General features: G+C 29.8%; 5 protein-coding genes across 13 annotated transcripts; 2 read left to right on the top strand and 3 right to left on the bottom strand.

Annotated features, from left to right (window-relative positions):
* Positions 1–595: 595 nt before the first annotated feature.
* Kua (Plasmanylethanolamine desaturase Kua) lies at positions 596–10,575 on the bottom strand. Of its 5 annotated transcripts, none has more exons than XM_076539909.1 (6): positions 9,755–10,575; positions 8,698–9,229; positions 4,630–5,286; positions 3,560–3,771; positions 3,208–3,426; positions 596–3,093 (listed from the first exon to the last, which is right to left on the bottom strand). In XM_076539909.1, exons 3-6 carry the CDS (start codon positions 4,859–4,861, stop codon positions 2,833–2,835), a joined length of 924 nt encoding a protein of 307 aa, XP_076396024.1. In that variant the 5' UTR covers positions 4,862–5,286; positions 8,698–9,229; positions 9,755–10,575; the 3' UTR covers positions 596–2,832. The 5 variants fall into 5 exon arrangements, with proteins under 5 accessions (XP_076396024.1, XP_076396025.1, XP_076396026.1 ...); XM_076539910.1 differs by having other exon boundaries at positions 8,698–8,911; XM_076539911.1 differs by lacking the exons at positions 8,698–9,229; positions 9,755–10,575 and adding exons at positions 4,451–4,532; positions 6,898–7,598.
* Positions 10,576–11,135: 560 nt separating this feature from the next.
* On the top strand, positions 11,136–14,489 carry LOC100882261 (mitochondrial ribosome-associated GTPase 2). Of its 3 annotated transcripts, none has more exons than XM_012288875.2 (7): positions 11,335–11,521; positions 12,819–13,049; positions 13,117–13,236; positions 13,301–13,639; positions 13,753–13,891; positions 13,960–14,192; positions 14,274–14,489. In XM_012288875.2, the coding sequence occupies exons 2-7, from the start codon at positions 12,819–12,821 to the stop codon at positions 14,421–14,423; spliced, it is 1,212 nt and encodes a 403-aa protein (XP_012144265.1). In that variant the 5' UTR covers positions 11,335–11,521; the 3' UTR covers positions 14,424–14,489. The 3 variants fall into 3 exon arrangements, with proteins under 3 accessions (XP_012144269.1, XP_012144265.1, XP_012144266.1); XM_012288876.2 differs by lacking the exon at positions 11,335–11,521 and adding an exon at positions 12,534–12,685; XM_012288879.2 differs by lacking the exons at positions 13,117–13,236; positions 13,301–13,639; positions 13,753–13,891; positions 13,960–14,192; positions 14,274–14,489 and adding exons at positions 11,600–11,808; positions 11,884–12,685 and having other exon boundaries at positions 11,136–11,521; positions 12,819–13,046.
* On the bottom strand, positions 14,416–19,093 carry AlaRS (alanine--tRNA ligase, cytoplasmic). The gene is made up of 10 exons (XM_003704818.3): positions 18,942–19,093; positions 18,580–18,737; positions 18,322–18,510; positions 18,096–18,241; positions 17,819–18,010; positions 17,468–17,758; positions 17,282–17,391; positions 16,921–17,195; positions 16,517–16,840; positions 14,416–16,444 (listed from the first exon to the last, which is right to left on the bottom strand). The coding sequence occupies exons 2-10, from the start codon at positions 18,721–18,723 to the stop codon at positions 14,519–14,521; spliced, it is 3,597 nt and encodes a 1,198-aa protein (XP_003704866.2). The 5' UTR covers positions 18,724–18,737; positions 18,942–19,093; the 3' UTR covers positions 14,416–14,518.
* A 241-nt stretch (positions 19,094–19,334) lies between these two features.
* Positions 19,335–20,088, top strand: LOC100882043 (uncharacterized). Its single transcript, XM_003704817.3, has 2 exons — positions 19,335–19,717; positions 19,806–20,088. Exons 1-2 carry the CDS (start codon positions 19,335–19,337, stop codon positions 20,020–20,022), a joined length of 600 nt encoding a protein of 199 aa, XP_003704865.1. The 3' UTR covers positions 20,023–20,088.
* Positions 20,089–20,730: 642 nt separating this feature from the next.
* Positions 20,731–23,299, bottom strand: ArfGAP1 (ADP-ribosylation factor GTPase-activating protein 1). 3 transcript variants are annotated; one of them, XM_012288882.2, is made up of 8 exons: positions 22,927–23,297; positions 22,571–22,852; positions 22,253–22,464; positions 22,022–22,136; positions 21,866–21,955; positions 21,654–21,713; positions 21,292–21,464; positions 20,731–21,061 (listed from the first exon to the last, which is right to left on the bottom strand). In XM_012288882.2, the coding sequence occupies exons 1-8, from the start codon at positions 22,984–22,986 to the stop codon at positions 20,845–20,847; spliced, it is 1,209 nt and encodes a 402-aa protein (XP_012144272.1). In that variant the 5' UTR covers positions 22,987–23,297; the 3' UTR covers positions 20,731–20,844. The 3 variants fall into 3 exon arrangements, with proteins under 3 accessions (XP_012144272.1, XP_076396020.1, XP_076396021.1); XM_076539905.1 differs by lacking the exon at positions 21,654–21,713 and having other exon boundaries at positions 22,927–23,299; XM_076539906.1 differs by lacking the exon at positions 21,866–21,955 and having other exon boundaries at positions 22,927–23,299.
* Positions 23,300–23,428: the final 129 nt, after the last annotated feature.

Here is a 23,428-nt window from a genome sequence, read left to right as displayed (position 1 = left end):
GTGCTTAATAATGATACGATGTAATTACATTAAAAACGTTTGATTGATGATCATATGAAAATAGGTATGCGATCTTGCAATTAAAACTAGATATAAATATATTTTTATGTATCAAATTGAATATATTTACAGCCATCAAAATGTTTTTTTTATTTAAATTACCAGATTTATACTTTTGTCTTTTTAAATTTAAGCTAAAAAACATATATTTACATCTAGATGTGCTGCTGAAAAGTGAAAATCATTAATGCTATTTCTTAAAATACATTTGAACTTATAATATTTTAATTCACTTTACTCTGCACAAATTTCTTATCATTATATATTTCCTAAGATGGAGACTAACATTTGAATTAAATATAGCCTCAAAATATTAAAGCTTAAGATTATCTTTCAATAAAATTTTCTTCGTTTCTGTTATAAGGCTGATATTATATTGACTATCATTCGAGATTATATAAATCTATATAAAAATTATTTTGAACAGTCAATAAATTAAAATCAATTCTTTAGTATTATTAAATCTTGTGTAAATAAATATTTAAACATAGAATTGATTAAATATTAGTTAATAAATAGTTTTACATAATTAGACTTATGGAATGTGAAAATGAGACACTTTATTTTGATCAAAATATTTTGTTGCATTATTAATTAAATAAACGAAATAATTATGTGATTGTTATACATCTATACTGCCTTTACACGTAATGTTTTATGTGTCAATAGTCTTTTTTCGTTGTTTTATGTATAGAAAGGTGTAATTTTAAATTAACATTCAGTAGAATATGACTAAATATATTGAAACTGTTTAAACAAAGCGAGAAACTTCTAGTTTTGGATTTTTCTTCAGTTCATATCAGGGCAACACAATGTATAGTTCTATTTTTATATCATCCTTTGATATTAGTACTTAATAAATTACATGCTTTTAAAAAAAACCCGAAGTTGCAACATTAGTGACTTCAGTATATTGCATAAAAAATTAAATTAGCAAAAATATAGTTCTTTGTTTCAATTTGTTTTGTGCAATTATTAGTTAACCATTAAATAGATTTATATAAAGAGAAAGCTTTTGTTCTGGCACGCGTTACTATATGACAAATTTGTTAAAAGTTTATACTTCTTTTTTATAACAATAACAATAACAATAACAATTATGGTACTTATAATAGTTGTAATGTCTTATAATAGTTATTTCTTTTAAAAGACATTACTAATGATTTGCTTGCAAGGAACATACATTGTGGTAAAGCTCTGCATAAAGTATACTGAAAATCACGAGGCATTTAAAATAGAAGCCAATCAAAACAAAATACACATAGAGTCAGTCATCAGCATAATATTTGTAAAAATTTAACTATATAGTATTATTGTTTGAACATCAGTATACTTTACCCAAATCAAACCAATTACTTAGAAAACTGCTGCACAGAGCAATAAACTCTTTTCTTGGTCCCTGAACCTAAAACTTGTACTTATATTTAGCACCTTATAACTTTTATGTTTGTTAGATTATAGTTGTTAAATTATATGTCTTGAGCTAAGAAGTGTAATAATTATTAGAATAAAATTTTATAAATGTATGTAATATTATGTTGAACAAAGTTTGAATTTATGAGTAATGTAAATTTTGTTTATCTTATTCTTTGATTAATAAGTAATTTTCATAATTTCGTTTGTATCATTTATGACATTAATCATAAACGTTATATAAAACATTATTATACAAATCTTAGCTCAAATTGTGACAATATAATTTAACTATTTCTATCAAATTAAAATTGAAGCCAAATTGCCAATTTTAATTATTATAAGTTATGTAAAAAACATATAAATTTATAAATTTGTTAAGAAGTTGTGTTTTTCTTGTGCGAAAAAAACGTTTGATTTTACAATGTACGTGTATACGTAGATAATACTTAAATTGACAATATTTGTTTCTGATAAACTGTGATTATTGTAAATCAGTACTTTGCATTCAATTTCAGTGGCTCAAAAATTTTCGAAGGTTCAGGGAAATCGATGACTGCATTTAAACAGCAGATTGAGCTAGTTTAAATTAGTGCATTAATTAAATTATATATTTTCGTTGAAAAAACGCTCTTTAAATTCATTTGCGAACAAATGTGGTAGCGACAAATTTAAATTAATTTATAAATATATTTATATATGTATATATGTGAAAAAATATATATAAGTATATATATATGTATATATATACATATACATACATGTGTGTCGGTATACATGTACATATCAATGCGATTTAACGTTTAATTTAATTTCATAGCCACTGGACATCGTGTTTATAAATTATATAAGTATGTAATACCTTTTTCACAATGCGCTGCTGTGTTTGAATTTGAAGTCCACAATACTTCACGTATTATTATATCAAATAATCTGTACTTAAATTTGTGCCGTTTGTATAATGATTGTGCAGTGCATAAAACGCATAATTGCTTGAGTTGACAGGCCAATCATTAATTTATAATTATACAAACATAATTTCATACTCACATTATCCTTATATAATTTATATATACATATCTATGTTATTGCATATACGTATTATAAATGTGTAAACTTCAAAAGCATGTTCATATAATACTAAATGTCTTTAATCACGCTATCTATTTCGTAGGAAAGGCCTCATAGTGCTAAGTATAAGAAAAAAAATTATGGTATGGATTTAATTTTTCTGTTAGCATGTTCTTATGTCGAATTTCCTTCTCTTCCATGAAATTTTAAACTCATGGAAAATTTGTCTGTTTGTTAAATTTGTTTTTTATCCATGAAAATGCATAAAATCATAAGATATATTAATTCTCAAGACCGCTTTTGTGCCCATTTCAAATCATCTGCTCTTGGTTTACAACCAGTAGCTTTTTCGATAATAATTTCTAAAATGTACCAAAACCGAAGTTGTTCTAATGGCCAATTCAACCATCCAGTAGTAATACAGAAATAAGTCTCATGCGGTGCGACATGATGCACTCGATGATGTTTCCTAGGTAATATAATTCTATGTTCCTGCAACCAGACAACCCATGCAGGTAGTCCAAAATACGTATGTGACCATTTATGTATCTGAAAAAGAAAAAATTCTTATGTTATTGCTCCCATATTAACCCATATTAAAATTTGCCATATATGTAACTAAGTGACCAAACAATGCAATCACAAAATTTTGTTTTCAATTACCTGATTAGTCATTGCTACAAAAATAGCAAGTAAAAACCAATAACAAGTCCAAAGAAATTTTTGCTGTATCTCTGATTCTGGTAGAGTTAGAAAGTCCCATGTTAGCTTACAAAGGAATGGAATTGTGACCATGAAATTATCACCATTAGTTTCTATAAAATCATGCCTTGTTATGCTTGTTGGATCAATATGATGCTCTCGAAATGGTCTCAAGAAGTTCTGTAATAATAGTAAAATAAATAAACTTGTTTAAACATTATGTTGTATTATTTCTTATATCTTCAAATATAATTTTTGTGAAATAATGAAAATTGCTTATGTGTATAAATAATTACTTGTAGAAATAATTTACCTTTCCAAGGATTGGGAGTTCTACTGAACCCCATGTGTCAGCAGCCCAGTGAACCAATCCAGATCCAAAATCTGCGGTAACGATGCCGCAAAATGCTGCTATCGCTATTGAACTTAAATTTTCTAATCGTAACCTGACGAGAATGAAAATTGAATTAACTATCATGAGTGTAATACAGATGCCGATACAAATGCATTCTTGCGTCCTTTTACCTAAAATGAAAACACAAGGTAAGAATCACTGCGATAATCCTTCAATACGAGCGTAAAAGAGATGCCCTTATATGTACATATTCAGAAGTAAGAATGACTTTATATGTATCAGTATTATATAGATACGAATATACGTATTGTTAGATTGCTCTTTATTTTTGTTCACAGTCGAGAATTTCAAGGTGCGACCAATGTATGTATAGTCAATATCTTGGCAAGTATTTAAATCAGAAAACATACGTGCAATAAGTGCACGCAGGGCCGGCACGAAATAGGTTTAATTTCATGAAAAGTACAACCGACTATAATATACTTTTAGAATATTAGGAGAAGGAATCTCTCACCACTTATATTTGATTTTAAGAAATCGAATAAGATTGAAATTTCCAAATTCCAGTTCCTAAATTTGAAAAATCACTAACCACAAACCAGTGGTAGAATCCTTCCCCTGCACCGTCATTTTTTTAGGGAAGCTTAATGTGATTCTTGCTATAAATTTTGATATAACATAAGCTTCCATTAAGATTAAGGGAAGCAGGAGTGTCGAAGTCGAACTTTTCCTAGTATTTCCCTAGGCTCTTCTCAAGGTCCTTCCCAAGTTCCTAGATTCCCCTAGGTTTTTCTCTCTATGCATAGTATCATATGGGTACTTATAAAATTGAAAAGTGCTCATAAATACGTTTTTTTTGCTTCCGCACAATTTTGGAACTGGGTCTGCAAATGTAAGCGCCGGCCCTGTGTGCACGTATCATGTATATCTTCTAAAATATTGTATGAAATGCATGACAGTTAGTAATTTGTATTTAGTTACATTAACAAAAAAAATTTAATATATTTGTAAGAAATAAAGTGAATTACCAGTGCTGTAAAGATTTGCAAGTTCTTGAGCACCCTTGTGAGTTGGACCCCATCTCGGTACGGTTCTGTCTTCTTGCGAAGTTGACACCACCGAGTTAGCATTGGGATCGTCCTCGAGCATTGAATTCTCGTAGATCTGCCGTTCGGTTTTCACTGGCGCCAAGAAATTCGTAGCCATCGAACACGCGGCCGATGCCGCTTGGCTCAAATTTGCCACTTTTATTTCATCCATAATTATTACTATTTCGTTATAGTATCGTGTATATCATTCTATGAATCGTTATTAGTTTGTAGCGATTGCCTATTTGTTAACATTGCGAGGTCTCTGTTACGAAAAGGCAGCGATGCGTTTTTATATACTTTTCCTTAATGTATATATAATTTATGTATACTCTGTTAGGTAGCTTCTTATAAAATGCGAACTATTATTTAAATTTTGCATGTAAAAACGGCCATAACATATTACATATTATTCGATGTGTTTCTGCATCATCTATATCGTTCAATCGATCTGCTTTTTGTACAATCTTTCCAATCACAGTCATTGCACCATTTATTCGTTGAAATTAATTTCTTTCGTTGTTCACGTAGCTGTGCGTTCTCTTTGTTTTCGTTCTGAATTCTTTGTATCTGAAGCCTCATTCGACGAAATTTGTGCTACAAAAAAATAATTATTATTATAATAAACTTTCATAGGCATACAAAATTTAATGTCAAGTAAATAATTTATAGAAACATTGTATACATAATGTTCGTATTGTATTAGCTTCATGCGTACAAAAAAAAATTGCAATTAGTATTTTCTTCATATTAGTTCTAGCACGTGACATAACGTGACTAATAAAGAGCTTAGTCAGTAATAAGCACGAAGTGTTACGATAAGGACTTAAAATGACGATCGTAAATATCAAACGTGCTTTATTGAATGATATGCTTAGCTAGATAATTAAGATCCTTTAATTGTTACGATCTTGGAATGATACGCAACAATGTAAACAAAAATTTTCAATTCATTTATTGACAAGGAATTATCACGTTATCGGACGCTTACTTACTTCATTACGTAAGCGTATATTATCAGTAGCAACAAACGCGGATTTATATTTCACGATTTCCCGCATTTAATTTCATTAAACGCAATAGTTACTATGTGCGAAGAGCAGAATATAGATAAGATAAATAGAAAAGAATAAAGATAAAATAATTCATAGATGTCTAGACCGATGAAGATAATACCAGTATAATCCGCGTTTGTGTAGGCATCGGTAAAGTAGGTTAATTTCGCTTTTACACGAGCTTAAGAAATAATTTTGATAACAGACAGACTACCCTTGCTCCTATTTTGGTCGTGCGTGTACTAAACGAAATAACTCAGGGGCTAATTCGTGTTACATATTAATCCTAATTTATTAACCTGTTTAAATATATGTTTTCAAAAAAATTGAGAAAAAATTAGAAAAATATATGTACAGATTATAACAAGATATTAGTTAAAATGTATTTATGTTAAATAAAAGTTGCTTGATTAATTCGCTAAAGCAGTATATGATAATAAAACTCGTACGATATTTTAATTCAAATGCATACATACTCATAAGGTAACTTTTAAATTTACTACTGCATGTATTCTTGTACCTAGGGACTCCTGAATTTTGCAAAAGGTAATTAAACCAAATATGATGATCCATGTATTAAACCGTCACAAAAAATTTGACATGTGGCAATATAATACGCGGCGAAATATCGTGAGGTGATATGCATGGCAATATACTACCCAGTGAAGCGATATAACGTATAGAGATATAGTGTGTAAGGATATAACGCGTGGTGATACAGCACATAATGATAAGAGGCGTGGCGATAGTGTATAACCGTTACTGATACAATGCGAGGCAATATAACGAGAGTTTACTATAGAAGTTTTCACTATCGATTTTGTCCCGGGTTCTAGGAACACTAGTGACGGCTCTGCCTAGAAGAATTGTATCTAGAATTGCTATTCTATTATTGACACTTTTCAAATATATTGTGCACACACGAATACTGTTAAACCGGCGTCCGAGGTTACGCACTCGCACACATATTTGCACTCTATGCGTATAGTACACGCGCACGACACGTGCATATTTATCATGTCCAAAATACAAAAGAAAAACGCACGGATTGCATACTGATCGTCAAAACCGTGCATTATTAGATTCAAGTTAAATTAAATGTTTGAATCATTCAACGAATTATATTTGGCCGTGCGAAGTATCTTGAGCATACCCATAAGACGGACAAAAAGAAGAACGGCGATTGGTAATTCCTCCAAAAATCAAAGGATCTTTTGATGTCTCTGTGTTCGGCGGTTATCCTGGTCGATGCATTGTCCAGGCCATAAAGTTGCTGAATGTGCACGCTCAATTAGTCACTAGTAGGATCGAAAGAGACCTACGACGAGACACTATCGTACCTCGTACCGATGTAACACGTACACACGTAAGGAAAGTACGCATGATGTTCGTACTCATTCGTATCGTTGCATGCACAGGTTTTCTCCTTGTTTCGTTGATTCTTACAACACCGCGAAATCACCACAGAGAACTGGCTCGGACAGTAACTGGCTCGGATTTCGTGCACTTTCGCAAATGACAAGAACTGATGTAAAATCAAAGAGAACGCATGTAAGAAAGAGAAAAGAAAGCCGAACGATAATAGACGAAAGGATCGAGAAGATATGTTGTCACGATTTGACATTTAAGTTGGAGAACTGTCTTTCTCATAAGCCGATAGATAGGAGGGCAACGAAAAAGCGTTAAACGGAGGCGCTAGTTTCGTCTGTATCTTTGCACACTGTGTTCTCTTCGCGAATCTCCTCGATTCTTTCTCTTTTCCTCGAGTTCACGTCGCGCGAGTTCGCCGCTTGTTCCTTTTCTCTTTCTTTCATACAAGCTTCTCCTGCAACCCCGCCTCGTTTTGTGACGAACGACCGGCGCCGCCTGACGACTGTGCCTTGCGTCGCGACGCTCTCGTGGCGCCGTCATGCGGCTACCCTTCCTGATGTCACTCCTAAACGTAAGAAGAGTTCCGTACGCTCGAGGTGGGATTATTTGTTGCCGTCGTATAATTGTCACTTGAAACCGCGCATATTTTCTATCGTGATATCATTATCATTTACGGTTTTTTCAACCTTTGCTTAACAAAGGATATTATTCTCTGATGATTTCTCAATCGTATGCATCTGTAGGTTGTACAGAGATATTTGCACGTGAAGTGCGCGCGAGTATCATTATAAGGATAAGAAAATGCGCGTTACGTCATCGATTAAATATGTAATGCGTCATGACCATTCGTGTGTACGTCATAATATTATTACAATACAATGTTTATCTACATGATATATCCAATGCGGAGGAATCGAGGAAAGTACGATTTCACCTTCGGCAGTATCTTAATTGCATATTTAATCTTAGTTTGGTAGAGTAAATTGTTTAACCTCGATCAGACTATCGTCATAAAATTGAATGTTATCTGATTTAGATTTCGAAAAATTGTTCACAGGTAATTATATGTTACTATAAGTAAATGAAATTTTAATTATTCACCGAGGCAGTATATTGTTCGTAAAAAAGATAAAAAAGCTTCGTACATATAGCCTTCAACGGTGAACGTATAAGTATTAACTTTGGTATGACCTAAGAAGTCCTTTAGACTAAAACATGTAATGTCTCACGGAAGAATCATACTTTATTCAAAGGTGGATCGACCGAACAGTTTCAACTGTCCAAGTTTTTCATAAATTATATTACGCTGTTGTGTTGACCTATGGTCACGTAATACCATAGCATGGAAGTTAACAATGATAATTTGTAATGATAATCCTGTTAAACAGATTTTAATTTTGAGAAGGTATGCATTAAAATTTTTTCTATTTTGAAAACAAAAATGCTAGGTTCTAGTTGAATATTAGTGAGAAGTTATCAGTTTCCTATCGTGAAGACTATTTTATCATTTTTTATCGTTTATCGTAACCTAAAGCCGTATAATTATATGTACATGTACGTGAAAGTATGTGATTATACTTACAACATGTATTTAAATACGAGCAGTTAACAATTATGAATAAACATTGTTGCAGATAACTGTTAATGATATTTTGCGATACTTCGTGAAGTCTTTATAATTTATCTATTTGAGGTTGTGTTCTTCTTTTAGCCTTGTACGACCAGTTAGTTGCCAAGTTACAATAATGCCAAAATAAACTCAGAAATGCGAAACTTCGGTTGACATAAATTCCCAGCTGTAATAAATGCGTTATATACAAAAGGTGATTATTTCTTTTGTATCGAGTTCCATTGTTCGGTTAAAAAATCAACATTAGGTCGTCTTTTGTGCGACGTGTATCAATAATTGAAGAATCTTTAACACATTCGCTTGGGACTTGTGTCATGTGACTTTACAATATACAGATAGACGTAACATGAGCACAAGATAACAATACAATTTGATAGTTTTGTAGTTATGCGTGCAAATATGTATGTAGGTGAGTTGCTATCGAAGTGCTATCAAAATTGACAATCTGAACCGGAAGACCAGGTGGCATCGTTCGATTGCTTACCTGAAATAGATCACCTTTATTTTCGGCGGTCAAACTGTCGTGTAAATGTAATTGCTGTTTTATATAGCACGTATTAACTCATATGTAATAAAAGGTATTAGATAAATTAAAACAACATAAATTACTTTGACCAGTTAATTTTATACATAAGTATAATTAACACCAAACGGTAGGGTGTTCTTACGTAAGTTAATCTAATTTAATCCGCTAACCTTCATAAACTTTTTATAATTGCAGCTAAAAACAATTTGCAAATATATTTCCCTTCAACAATTTTTTAGACGTTTCAAAAATAAAAGAAGGTCTTAAAATTATGTGCACCACTCTCTTTTTCTGATTTTTATTTCAATTAAATGCTGTACAACCCTACGAAAGTATTGTACATCTAAATTTCATCTCGTGAACTTTAAAAACATGCAACGATGTTACAATATATTTATGATATGGTGAAATGTTTTCGGCAGGTATAAGCACTATTCACATGGCCTTACGAACAGTGATTCGTATAATAACATTAGAACTTACTATTAAAATTTAGTAATACTGTGATCAATCTAGATTTCCTTTAGCTTCAAAAAACACTGAATCAATAATGCATGTTGATAACGTAGCCGTGACAACCTAATGCACAGATTCTGAGGATACAATACACAGCGTACGTGTGCCACAATGACAAGCTACAAGTTGATATTTTTCGCAGTGAATCGAGTACATATCGGTTATTTGCGGACTTGCGTGCTGCGATATATCCAAGGTACGAAGAGGATAGCGGGAAGCGTGGAGGAGTATTATACCTATATGCTCAGGACCGCCGTTATTGCTGAACAAATGGTGCACTTGTCCTCCTTATGAACTTACACAATTTTTTACACACTAAAATAATTATAGTAATCTAAGTATCAAATTTCGTACCAATATTTCATACAACATAGGGCGATATAACAATTGATCATGAATCGGCGATATAACGCGAGACGTTGCGTGGCTATATAAAGTGTAGTTATGCAACACGTGGCAACAACCTGTAGCAACATATCTTTATAACGCGTGATATTATAGCGCTTTGTATTTAACATTTGAATTTAGCTAGTAGGCCATATAAATAAATGCAATATAACAAGTGACCATTATATACAAGAACCTGTATTTTTTTAATAGTGTCAGTTTTTACCCTGGGTTCCGCAAACTCTAGTGACCGCTCTGAATACACCTGACACGATTGTGATTGTTTCGAACTCTTATTCAAAGCATACGTGTATAATTAATTAATCTGTGTACGCCTCAACAATATCGATTGCGTAGAATATTATATGCTATAAGTGAATGAAATGGTTATATGTTTATTAATATTAATAAAAATATGATTGAAAGTAAAATATATAACAATAAATTTTATTGCAAATGTGCTATTTGTTTATATATAAGTTTGATGTATTATAGAAGAATTTTCTGGTTAAACTTTTCTGAGATACTCAATGATTTATAAATATTCAACGTATGTAAAATCAGAATCATATAGTGAATTCATGATGCTAAATTTATATCATACTCATCGAACTATTGTATAAAAATAGGTTCATTCATTCATCGTGCTATTATATATATCATTAACTTCCGCTTGTTTCGTCAAAGATATGAGTAAAATAGTCGTTTATTTTAAATCACTTCAAGATGAATTATATTATTTAATGTACATGTACAAAAATTATTATTTTGTATTTCTTAAACGAATTACAATGAATTTAATAAATTCCGTTCACTTATAAGTAATATATTAGTTAATGTAAATATATTAAATATAGTATATGTTACAAGATATTTAATAATAAAATATTTATTAGTAGAAAAATACTTCAATTTACTTTTGCGAACATATACTTACCGTGTGTAAATAAATAGGTAAAATGAAATGTTATTGTATTTTCATCAACATTATTAAATGTTAACTTTAACTTGACATTAAAGTTTAATAGTTATCAAACATTACAATAAAATTTCGTTTTCAATTTACGCTAAGTATTTAACTTTATTTTAGTTCACAAAAAGTTGACAAGAGGGCGCAACGTATGTTGTATATAGTCTGCAATTATGTATACATTTAGTACAGTATGTATGTATATTGCAACAGTATTGTATAATATAATCGAGATCTAATGTAAATATTGCGGCAAAAAATTAATATATAATACATTTCACGCAGAAAAATACATAGTATTATATAATTGATTAAACCAATCAAGTACTTTATATTTGAGTAATTTTCCATATGTCTTTATATACCTAACATTAATTGTAAGTTTATTTATATTTATATTTATATTTATATTAAATTATATTTTATAATTTACTGTTGTGTTATTATTTTAATAGAAAAGCAATAGAATTTTGATTTACTAACATTATGAATCCTTGTATTTTTGATGAAAATGATGATGTTCTCCTAGTAGGAGAAGGTAATTTTTCATTTTCTGTTGCACTGTTACATTTAAATTTAAAAATTAATATCACGGCTACTTGCTATGAAGTTAATATCAATCAAGATCTTGGAAAAAAAAACATAGAATATTTAACGAATAATGGTTAGTATTTTTATGATAAACTAAAATTTGATCATTAATCATAATTTCATTAAACATTCTATGTTTTTTTTTCAGGGATTCGTGTCTTAATGGGTGTTGATGCAACAAATTTGAAACAACATCCAATATTAACAACAGAATTGTTTGATAAAATTATTTTTAACTTTCCTCATGTTGGTGGTAAAATGCGAATAGAAAAAAATAGAGAATTATTAAAGCAATTTTTTATAAACATATCAGATTCATTAAAAGATCATGGCAAAATATTAATTACACTTTGCAATGGCCAAGGTGGGACACTTATTGATAATCCACCAAGACGTTGGGATGATTCATGGAAAATCACTGAAATGGCAGCATATGGAAATTTTATATTAACAGCAGTAGAACCATTTGCATGGTCTTCTTTTCAAAATTATATAGTAACTGGATATCGTAGTTTAGATAAACAATTTCATTCTTCTGGAGCTTTAACACATATATTTATTAAATCTGAATCTCCAAATGTACATAACATTGCCCCTGAAAAGAAAATAAATGTTGTTGCATGTAATGACAATAATTTTTTATGGAAAAATTTAAATCAAATTTTTGATATGCCAAATAGAAATATGAATAAGATATGTGGTCATACATATGTATTTGATATAACATTTAGTGTTAATGAAAAATTTGATCCCATTCAATTTTATATTGTATTATATAATCATGCAGGTGAAATTATAAATGATGTCAATTTTGTACGATCATATACATATCCATTAACAAAAATAGAAAAGAGAACATATAGAATAAGTTATAAATCTGACCACATACCTTTGTATAGAAAAAGAGTTATCAGTATACATCAAAATTTGATTACAAATATTTTAGAAAGGTATTTAAATGTTTCAATTTCGAGATAGTACTATTTTATATCTGTATTAAAAATACAATTTATTGTAATCTTAATTTAATAAAACTATTATTCAGTTATAACTAATAAACTATTTTACTATGATTATTTTCAGATGAATTATTTTCGTCATACAAAAAATATATTTCTACTAAATATTTCTTGGAAACAAGAAACAACAAATGCTGTTGCATTAAATGTGAAGAAAAATTTAAACAAATACGTCTGTAGAACATTTTTTGCTTCAAAATACTGTCGAAACCAAGATCCTGTTCCTAAAGCTTTACGCAGTATAAAGCCAAAGTCTCAAACAGATACAGAGAGAAGTGTGCTCGATATAAAGCATGTATGAAATGAAGTTGCTTTTCTCTTTATATAATGTTTAACAACTACTAATCAGTATAATTATTTAGATAAGGGCAATCGGAGGAAAAGGTGGAGATGGAAATATATCATTTCTACAATTATGGTCAAATGAATATGCTGGACCTGATGGTGGAGATGGAGGACATGGTGGTCATGTAATTCTTCAGGTAAAATTTAATTTGTAAATCAATCATCTACTATTCAAATATATATGAATTCAATGTTTTGCAGGCATCAATAAATCACAGAGATTTTTCACACATTTCTGCTGTACTCAAAGCTGAAGATGGAGAGAACGGGCAAAATAAAGACTGCTTTGGCAAAAATGCCGAACACACTATAGTAACTGTACCAGTAGGTACCATAATACGCAACCTAGATGGAAAGATAATAGGCGATTTAAATCAAGAAGGAATGATGTTTATTGCTGCAAGAGGTGGTGCTGGTGGTCACGGAAATGCATATTTTAAATCTGATGTGCAGCAGTCACCGCGTATAAGTGAATATGGTGCAGAAGGAGAAGAAATGCAATATGTATTGGAAATAAGTAGCATGGCACATGTAGGATTAGTATGTAAATTATATATTTATTTTACTAGCATAACTAGACTGTAGATATTTATGCATTTATGATGATTATGAATATGAGTAAAAAATCTCATTATGCAACTGTTTTATTTTAGATTGGTTTACCAAATGCAGGTAAAAGTACATTATTACGGGCTATATCTAGAGCTAGACCAAAAGTGGCAGCATACCCATTCACAACATTGAGACCTCATTTAGGAATGGTGTTATATGATGATTATGAACAAATTGCAGGTTCGTAATACAATCAAAAAACTTCCTTTAAAATAATATTTCAATAAAAAAGTGTATTAACTTTACAGTGGCTGATTTGCCGGGACTTATATCTGACTCTCACAAGAATAGAGGGCTTGGTATACAGTTTCTTAAACACGTAGAACGTTGCAAAATTCTATTATTCGTTTTGGATGCTACTTCAGATGAACCATGGAAGGATTTTGAAACACTAAAATATGAAATAGAACAATTTAATGTAAAGTTAACTAAGAGATCAATGCTCATTGCTGCAAATAAAATGGATTTACCAGTTGCAACGGTAGGACACAATACATTTTTTAACTAATAATTTCTTGAACAATTAAGAATACAGTAATATGATTGAATTATTTTATTATAGGAAAATTTAAAATTACTCGAACAAAAGGTTGATTTACCAATTATTCCAATTTCTGCAAAAATAGGTACAAATATAGCTATGTTATTAAAGGAAATAAGAATATTATATGATAAGGACAATGACCAAAGTAAAAAGTCAGATGCTTTGTAACAAAAAAATGTTTTGATTAATGATACATATTTGTAACAATAATATAATAAAAATGTATAAAACCCATTCCTTTAAAGAATATAATATTTTAACACTCAATTTTTAACAGCTTTTTCACACATTTTAAAATTTTTTAATACGCTGGTTACTTGCGGCTGATTTAAAATAGTAAGAAACCATCTAGTTAAATTTGGATATTGTATCCTATAGTTTGAATCAAATACATGTTCATATAATGGTATCAAGGCAGTAAAAATAGCAACATCTGCAAGACTGATTCTTTCTCCGACTAAATAAGTTTTTGTAAACAATAATTTATTCAATTTAGTTAAAGAAGAAAGAAGATCTTCCTTGGATGTCTTGATACCTGCTTTCATGTTATTTGGTACATTTTTCACGATGCATGGAATAACCCACCCTGATACTGCTGGCAAAATATGATTATCTGCATAACTTAACCATTGTAAAACTTCACTGAACATGAAAGTATCTTTTGAACATTTTAATTGATCAGTTGCTAAGTAGAAAGCAATTGCATTGCTATCAAATAGTTCAAAACCACTCCCTTCTAATTTAATGCTGTTAGAAGTTGTACCGTCATTTTTACACTCATTCGTAACCAATTCTTTATCACTGTATTGTGCTATTATTTGAGCACGATAATATTTAATACTTCCAGTATTACCAGAAAGTATTAATTTCCCCTTCGAAGTTTTAGAACATACAGAGTTTTGACTAGCCTTTGACTGATTATAGTTATTTGTAACAATCTCATTGTTACTTATAACTCCGAGTTTCGAATTAGCAAAATTCTTTGCGGTATGTATTAATTTTGTTAAACATGATATATTAGTTCCCGATGCCTGGGCAGACTCGGGTTTTCCACCTCCTTTTCCTTTCATAAGCGGAGCAATTTCTTGAATCCATTCATTTGCTTTCAATCCTTTATTTATAGCAGACTTAGATGCCATACTAAGTGCAAAAATTTTATTAGCATCAGGATCTACCGTTACAAGTAATGCACTTGTTTCTGGAGATATAGCTTTTATTTTTTTAAGAGCAGAATCCAACGCTTTGGTATTACTATATGCCTGTAATGTTTCGACCAATACCGGGCACCCAACATTTTGCTGAATTATTTGTTGAATAGTATCCACGACTGCATTAGCGATTGCAGCTTTTGCTGAACGTTCTTTGTCATCAAGCATCTTTTTTAAATCTTTTAACATTTTGCGCATATTATCTTTTTTCCAACTTGAAATTGTAGCACGTGAGACGTCATCTGTTAATTCAACGATCTTTTTTACATATTCTTTGCTATTAGTACCATTCTTATCATTAGCTATAGTTGTTTGAAGTTGTTCCAAATGGTTTTGCAACACGGCTGCCTTCTTCTGAGCTTTTGTTGCTTCAGGGCCAGTAAGAGCTACTATACGTCTAATACCTTTAGCAATAGCTTCTTCACTAGCTATGATAAAATCTTCCATATGTTTCGTATAATGTAAATGTGTTCCACCACAAAATTCTACACTAGTCTGTGTTGCAGCAGGACCTAAGGGATCTTTCTCTAATTCTTCAACTGGTATACCAATGCTAACAATTCTCACAGGATCAGGATACGTTTCTTCGAACATAGCACGTAAACCTTGGATAGTCTTTGCTAGGGCTAAACTGCTTTCTTTAGCATAAACTTTCTTATTTTCTTTTACTACACTGTTCGTTATTTCTTCAACTCTTTTTACTTGTTCTGAAGTCATTGCTCCTTTATTTGTAAAATCAAAACGAAGACGATCAGGTGCAACTAAAGAACCTTTCTGATCAACTTCCGTGCCCAATACTTTTCGAAGCGCGTAATTAAGAACATGAGTTGCAGTGTGGTTGCTCATTAAGAATCTCCTTCTAGTAGTATCTACGTTTAAATAAACCTTGTCGTTCTTTTTTAATGTTCCTTGACCAACGGTTCCAATATGCAAAACATAGCCACCTCTAACTTGAACATTCTTTATACGAACCTCGGTATCCTTGAAAAATAAATATTGTTAATATCTTATAATGTATACATATACATACGTTCAAGTATTTTATTTATTTACTTCATCATCAGTTTTGACTAAAAATCCTTCATCGTATATCTGTCCACCTTGTTCTGCATAAAAGTTTGTTTGATCTAACAAAATTCCAACTTCTTCTCCCGATGATACTTCATCAACAAAAGTCTTATTACGTCTAAGGGCAATTACAGTACCAGTACATGGAGCAAATTCGTATTCCTCGTATAATTTATTACCGGTAACTGTGTAATTATATTTTGGCAAATCGTTAGTAGGTTTAATTCCTTTATTTTGTAGTTCAGTAATTGCATGAACATCTAAGTTAATTTGATCATCTACACCACCACATTTATTTTGAGATATAAGCTGTAACAGATAAAGTAATTTTAAATATTCTATAAATAATATATTTCCAAATTATTACTGTAAACTATTCTATACAATACCTGAGCTTGTTTCTTTGCTTCCTCATATCCAGCCATATCAATTTTTAATCCTTTTTCTTCAGTCATAAGTTGTGTTAAATCTACTGGGAAACCGTATGTATCATATAAACGCCATGCAATATCTCCTGGGAGAATATTTGATGATTCTAATTTTGCGATAGTACGATGCAATAAATTGCGACCACGTGATAAAGTTTTAAGGAACTGTTCTTCTTCTTCATTAATGGTATCAATTATGTACTGTGGATCTTTTGTTACTTCGGGGAAGGTATCACCTATAAATAATTAGAATTATAATATAATTATTTAATAGAAGAAGTTATGTAAATTAAATTAAAAAATTAAGATTATAAATATTTACCAAGAATTTCTACAACCACGTTTACTAATGTTCCAAAAAAGCCAGGTTTAGCATTTAATTTTTCAGTTGCGTAACGCACAGCGCGTCTCAAGATTCTTCTCAGCACATACCTAAATTGTAATTTATGTTATAGGTGACATAGCATAGTATATGAATAAGTATTAAGTATTTATATACTTAACTTACCCTCTACCTGTATTATCTGGTACACCTCCATCAGAAAGTGCAATTGTAATAGTTCGTGCATGATCTGCCAAAACCCTATATGCCATATCTATTCCATCTTTATCATCTATGCCTACCTTTCCTTGATAAGGTGGTGCACCTGTACCTTTTTGTATTGCATCAAATAGTGGTATAAACAGATCTGTATCATAATTAGCCTGTTTATTTTGAATAACAGATACCAATCTTTCTAAGCCCAGCCCACAATCAATATGTTTCTTTGGCAATGATTTTAAAGATCCATCAGATTCTCTAAAATAATATGAAACATTAAATAAATGAGACATATTTCATGAATTATAAATTACATACCTATTAAACTGTATAAATACAAGATTCCAAATTTCAAGAACATCAGGGTCATCCTGATTCACTAGATGAGCTGCTTCTCTATTACCAATACGATCATAATGTATCTCACTACATGGTCCACATGGACCTGTTTCTCCCATTTCCCAAAAATTATCTTTCATATTTCCTGGCAATATATGATTAGGAGACACTCTAAGAAAATGACAAAGAATTGATTATTCCACTTGTAGAAGACAGTTATTAATAAGCTGAAATTTAATAATAATCAATCAATTACCCTAAAGAAAGCCAGATTGCTTTACATTCTTCATCAGAATCTAAATTATTTTTCTCATCTCCTCCAAAATAAGTTACATATAATCGATCAGCTGGTAATCTTAATTTTACTGTCAAAAACTCCCAAGCCCAAGTACATATTTCTTTCTGAGAAATAAAACACAAGTCTGGAAATTGTAATGATAATATTGCAATAAATTATATATATTGCTTGTATAATACATTACTTTAAAATAATCTCCAAAGGACCAATTTCCCATCATTTCAAAAAATGTATGATGGTAAACATCTTTTCCAACATCATCCAAATCATTATGTTTTCCTCCAGCTCTAATACATTTTTGACTATTAACAACTCTTACCCACTTAGCCATATCACTATTTGGATCCACAGTTCCTAAAAATATTGGTTTAAACTGAAACAGACCACAATAAATACGAAAAAGGATAAATTTTAATAAATGATATTTATATTAAGATCTTACCTGGTTCATTCCAGCATTTGTAAATAATAATGTTGGATCATCATGTGGTATTGTAGAACTAGAATGAACATATTCATGACCTTTGCTTTTAAAAAAGTCAATATAAGCTTGTCGAACTTGTTTAGCATTCATTGTTACAGTCATCTTTATTGCAGTTTCTGAAATAAAATAATGTAACATTTTGATTATTTGAACATATGGGAACAAATAGCATTAAAAATATAAGTGAAAAAATAGTATTCTAATGTAAATATTTAATATCTCAAACTAAGAAACTAAATTTTTGATTTTTAGATGATTGTTAATGTCACATTGTTAATGTATTATTAAATATAATCCTGTAATATAATATTAAAATTTACCTTAAGCTAAATATGGCAGTTTATATTAAAACAGCTATCACAGCTGTCTATACAACAGTGGAAATGTCTCAAGAGAAAGGAATTGAATTCAGAACATGTGGTACCCAACTCGTATCCGCATTATAGCAAATATAGCACCGTAGCTACAGTACTTTGACTGTACTGACGGCAGATCACATACACATGCATACAAGCGTATACATGCATACTACACAATGATCGTCTTTAAAGAGTGAATATACACCGATATTACACACACCATGATTCAGATTTGCCGACATAAATAAAAATATTTGTTTACATCAAACAGAACTTTGTGATCGTGACTCTTATTCTATTATACAGAAAATAGAAGGAAATGCATTGTGTCCTTTTGTACTGTTAAATGTAAAAATGAACATTTCTAAAACTAAAAAAAATATAAAAAACAATAAACGACAACAGAAGAAAAATAATACGGAAACTAATGAAGATGAACTCGAATCAAATGTAAAGTGGAATACTAAAGACAAAAAGACATTATTAGAAGCTTTAAGAAAATATGGACCTGACAATATTGCTGCTTTATCAGAAATGTTGCCACACATTTCTCCTGAACACATTGAATCAAAAATTGCTGAATATTCATTAATAGCAGAAAGTGAAGATCAGTTATTAAACAAATGGTTAAATTGTGGCTTATATCATCCTGGAGATAGTCTTGTTCCAGAAGCGTTATTATTTATACAGTTATTTGAAGATCATCCACCTCCTTCAGAATTAGGTTATGATTTGAGGTATATGTATTATCTTACTGATCTTTTGTAGCCAGTTTATGAATAATATATATCTAATGTTATTAAAAATTATCTTTTATTATTCTAGAGCAATATACAATTTTCTTTATCGTTCGTGTTCTGAAGAACCACCATTCTTTGAATTATCAACAGAAGATATGAATATTCTATATTCTTTGTTATCCAAAATAGAAGAGAAATCTTGGCCAAAATATCAGAAACATCTTTTGGAATACGTTGGTAGTATTTATAATAAGAGACACATTAGGAAAGTATATCCAGGGAAGAATACATATTCCTTATAATAGGTTTAGTTATTTTATGTGATTATGTACATAACAATGTTAATAAATTTTATTTTAACAGAGGTATATTTTATGTATATGTTTTTGATACAAAACTGTTTGTACGCAACAGAAAGACTTTAGAAGTTCCAGATAGTAAAGTGTGATTGTAAATCATTTTATAAGATATAGATTAATACTTTGTATTAAACATCATTTTGTGTATAAAAGAAAATAATAAAATGAACTACTTGCAGCAAAATGTTTATAACATCTACTATACATGATTGTAATAATATGCAATTATTCTATTTCGGATAACATATTCATGCAAATGTAAAATAAATGAGTCATTGTGTATTTCTTCCTTTATAAAAAAATTATTTAGCATATCTGTCACTTCTAAAATACAAATTACATAGATTGTATGAACACAAATTACATATGTTTAATAATAAGATGTATTAAATGCAGAGTAAATAAACTGAAGCTGGCACAACTATTAACATAAATATATAGTACTAATGTACCTGTTTGCTTTGGTAAGTGTTCACTTGAAACCAAAACTCAAGAATACATTAATTTACAACATATTCGTTTATTTACGCTCTTTAAAAGCGTATAACAAATTCATACAGATGTGCACACATGCTTATAAATGAATATTTACTTTTTCATACATATGTATATTTGTCTTTAATGGACAGGTAGAATTCAAATAAAAATAAATTCATTTCAATAATCCTTGTTACAGTAATTCATACAAATTCAAAATCTATATGATGAAAAAGACTTTTGTAGATCTTGAATTTTAATATAAATTTGCTAATTCAGAAATAACAATTAATTTTTTAGTATTTCCCATGCATCATCTTCCAATTTTGAATCCCAACTGGATGGATTATTATCAGTGCCAAAATTAATTAGATCTTCTTCTTTAACTTTATTCCTTGATTTTTTTGCAACTGATTTAGAGTCCGTAGTTTCATTTACATTTTGCTTTGTATCATTACCCCAATCCCATTCATAATTTGAAGAATTTGCAGTTGATACATTTGTTCTAAAATGTAATAAGTTTATATTTTATATTAAAATTAGTTCACTATTTCATGCTTACTAAAAAAAAAATAATATTTCTAACTATGTAAAATAAAATATACCCATGATTGTACAATTATAAATTTTTCAGTTAATAAAACTATGTATTCATGAATAAATTCTTTAGAAGTATTTTTTCTAATTTAATAAAGAAAAATATAAATATTAATTTTTAGCATTTAATTAACTTACTTTGACTGTGACGTTTTCATTAAAGATGTCTTTTCAGTGGAATGAGGTTGAACTGCATCATAATTTTGGTAAACAGTAGAATTTTGATAATTTTCTGTCGAATTATATTGGTTTTGTTCAAGTGAATTTTTTCCCCCAATATCACCCCATCCTCTTCTTCCTAAATCTCCGACCTATATTAAAACATGAACGAGAACAAACTATTTATCAATTATTAAAAAACATGAGTAGAAGTTTAGCATTTAAAATTTAAAAAAGGAAAATGATTCACATCAATTTCATTGTACAATACAGTATTAATTAAAAATCAAAGTGTTTAATACATATTAAAACAAACACATTTATAATATTTAACTATCTACCTTTGCAGCTAAACTATTAACTTGAGCTCCAACTTCTTCCAACAAAGTACCATCACGAACCTAGTAAAAACAAAATAAAACGAAGCAAAAAATAAAAATATAACTAAAAACGCAACTTTTCCTAAATATATAAGCAAAATATATTAAATACAAAACAAATTAATGTTTCTACTTTCATATTAACAAAGTCATAATTTTCATATTCCTTATACCTTTTGTGAAGCAAATTCTCCAATTTTCATAGCATTTTCTGTAGCTTTACTTGCTATTTTTGATGCAGATGAAGAAAATATTGACCATCCCTAAAAATGTATAAGTTATGAAACTTATTTAATTACTTCTTAATTATTCATAATTAATTATCTTACACTTGCTAAAGAAGAAACTGCAGTGTCAAAAAATTCTTGCGATGAACTTCTAGGTGGAGCCTCCATTTGATAACCAAATCCTCCGTATTTACCACCTTGACTAGGTGGAATATTACTGTAGAAATATAAATGAACTCACATATTATCAATTCAACACATTCTTTGCATTCATAAATATTATGTTAATTCCAATTTGAAAAGCATTAAATGTATATAAAAATGAATATTTACTCAGGGCGATTAGCATTTTCAGTCTGTTTTCTGGCAAAGAAGGCTTCTGTTTGAGATTTATAACTATTTGCAACAAAATTTTGATAAGAATTAGACGCATCGCCCTGATATGATGAATTTTCTTGTTGATTCTCCCAATACATCGAAGGTTGAAAATCTTTAGCCATGGAAGTAGTAGGACTCCAATTTTCTCCACGCGCTAATGTTGCAATCTTATAATTCACACAAAATAAGTTTAAGTGTTTACAAAAATTAGTATATACTTATTTTTTATTTATTATAATATTTATTAAAACAGTTTTAAAGAACTATACATACCTTATCTCTATATAATGCTGCTGCTTTAGTATTATACTTTTGTGTTATTGACATATTATCATCCCAATCTGGTTGAGATTCAAAGAATTCACGAGCATTTCTATTTCCACCAACTTTCATTTTTTCTAATTCTAAGTCTTTCCATTTATCCATGGAAATAGATCGAACAAATGATAAATGAACACCAAGTCCTCTGTGTTTCCCAGAACATTCAAGACAAATCCATATACCGTAGGTAACAGAAACCCACTGTGGATTATGAGTACCACATTCAAAACATTTCTGTAAAACAATGATATGCAATGACATTAACATATGGAACAGTATTAACAAAAAAAGTTAAATAAATACATTACATTATTTTCATCTTTAGGTTTAAGTTCATTCAAAACTCTTCGAGTTCGTGGGCTGGCCATAGTTTGATGTAGATAAATTTAAAATTAATTAAGTCCAATCTTTAATTCTTCTTTAAAAATCCAACATGATGTATTTGTCAGTTTCTTTATAAAAATTTATTTTAACTTTTCATGGATAACAGTAGAACAGAAGCAATGAATTATAATATATATTAATTACTTAATACTTATTTTAAATTATAATACAATATAAAATAATAAATGTATTATATACAACTAAATTAAATGCAGTATAATTGAGTCTGAAGAAACGACCATTTCATTGGTTATTTCATTTCATACCATACATTAAAACCATCAAGTCTGTAACAACTAAAAGACTAAACATGAATGTTTCTAAAATCTACCGCTATAGCGCGCTATATGTTAATCGTAGTTTTATGCTTGTGTACGTAATGTATGTATTTAACAGATGCGAATTACACATATATAATAAAACCTA

Source organism: Megachile rotundata, chromosome 14 (assembly GCF_050947335.1).
Source record: "Megachile rotundata isolate GNS110a chromosome 14, iyMegRotu1, whole genome shotgun sequence".
NCBI classification, from domain to species: Eukaryota; Metazoa; Arthropoda; class Insecta; order Hymenoptera; family Megachilidae; genus Megachile; species Megachile rotundata.
Note: the sequence above shows the minus strand (reverse complement) of the source record. Positions and strands in the feature narration are given on the sequence as shown.

Coding starts and splice junctions, on each gene's coding strand:
- ArfGAP1 (XM_012288882.2), bottom strand. CDS start 22,986: ATGGCCAGCCCACGAACTCGAAGAGTTTTGAATGAACTTAAACCTAAA. Junction 21,956..22,021: donor CAGTTTCTTCTTTAGCAAGT/GTAAGATAATTA, acceptor ATACATTTTTAG/GGATGGTCAATATTTTCTTC. Junction 21,465..21,653: donor TTAATAGTTTAGCTGCAAAG/GTAGATAGTTAA, acceptor GTTTTAATATAG/GTCGGAGATTTAGGAAGAAG.
- LOC100882261 (XM_012288875.2), top strand. CDS start 12,819: ATGAATTATTTTCGTCATACAAAAAATATATTTCTACTAAATATTTCT. Junction 13,640..13,752: donor GCATGGCACATGTAGGATTA/GTATGTAAATTA, acceptor GTTTTATTTTAG/ATTGGTTTACCAAATGCAGG. Junction 13,892..13,959: donor TGATTATGAACAAATTGCAG/GTTCGTAATACA, acceptor TTAACTTTACAG/TGGCTGATTTGCCGGGACTT.
- LOC100882043 (XM_003704817.3), top strand. CDS start 19,335: ATGAACATTTCTAAAACTAAAAAAAATATAAAAAACAATAAACGACAA. Junction 19,718..19,805: donor GAATTAGGTTATGATTTGAG/GTATATGTATTA, acceptor TTATTATTCTAG/AGCAATATACAATTTTCTTT.
- AlaRS (XM_003704818.3), bottom strand. CDS start 18,723: ATGACTGTAACAATGAATGCTAAACAAGTTCGACAAGCTTATATTGAC. Junction 17,759..17,818: donor GTATTTATACAGTTTAATAG/GTATGTAATTTA, acceptor ATATTATTTTAG/AGAATCTGATGGATCTTTAA. Junction 17,196..17,281: donor CGTGGTTGTAGAAATTCTTG/GTAAATATTTAT, acceptor AATTATTTATAG/GTGATACCTTCCCCGAAGTA.
- Kua (XM_076539909.1), bottom strand. CDS start 4,861: ATGGATGAAATAAAAGTGGCAAATTTGAGCCAAGCGGCATCGGCCGCG. Junction 3,772..4,629: donor TGCAAATCTTTACAGCACTG/GTAATTCACTTT, acceptor TTTTCATTTTAG/GTAAAAGGACGCAAGAATGC. Junction 3,427..3,559: donor AACTCCCAATCCTTGGAAAG/GTAAATTATTTC, acceptor CTATTATTACAG/AACTTCTTGAGACCATTTCG.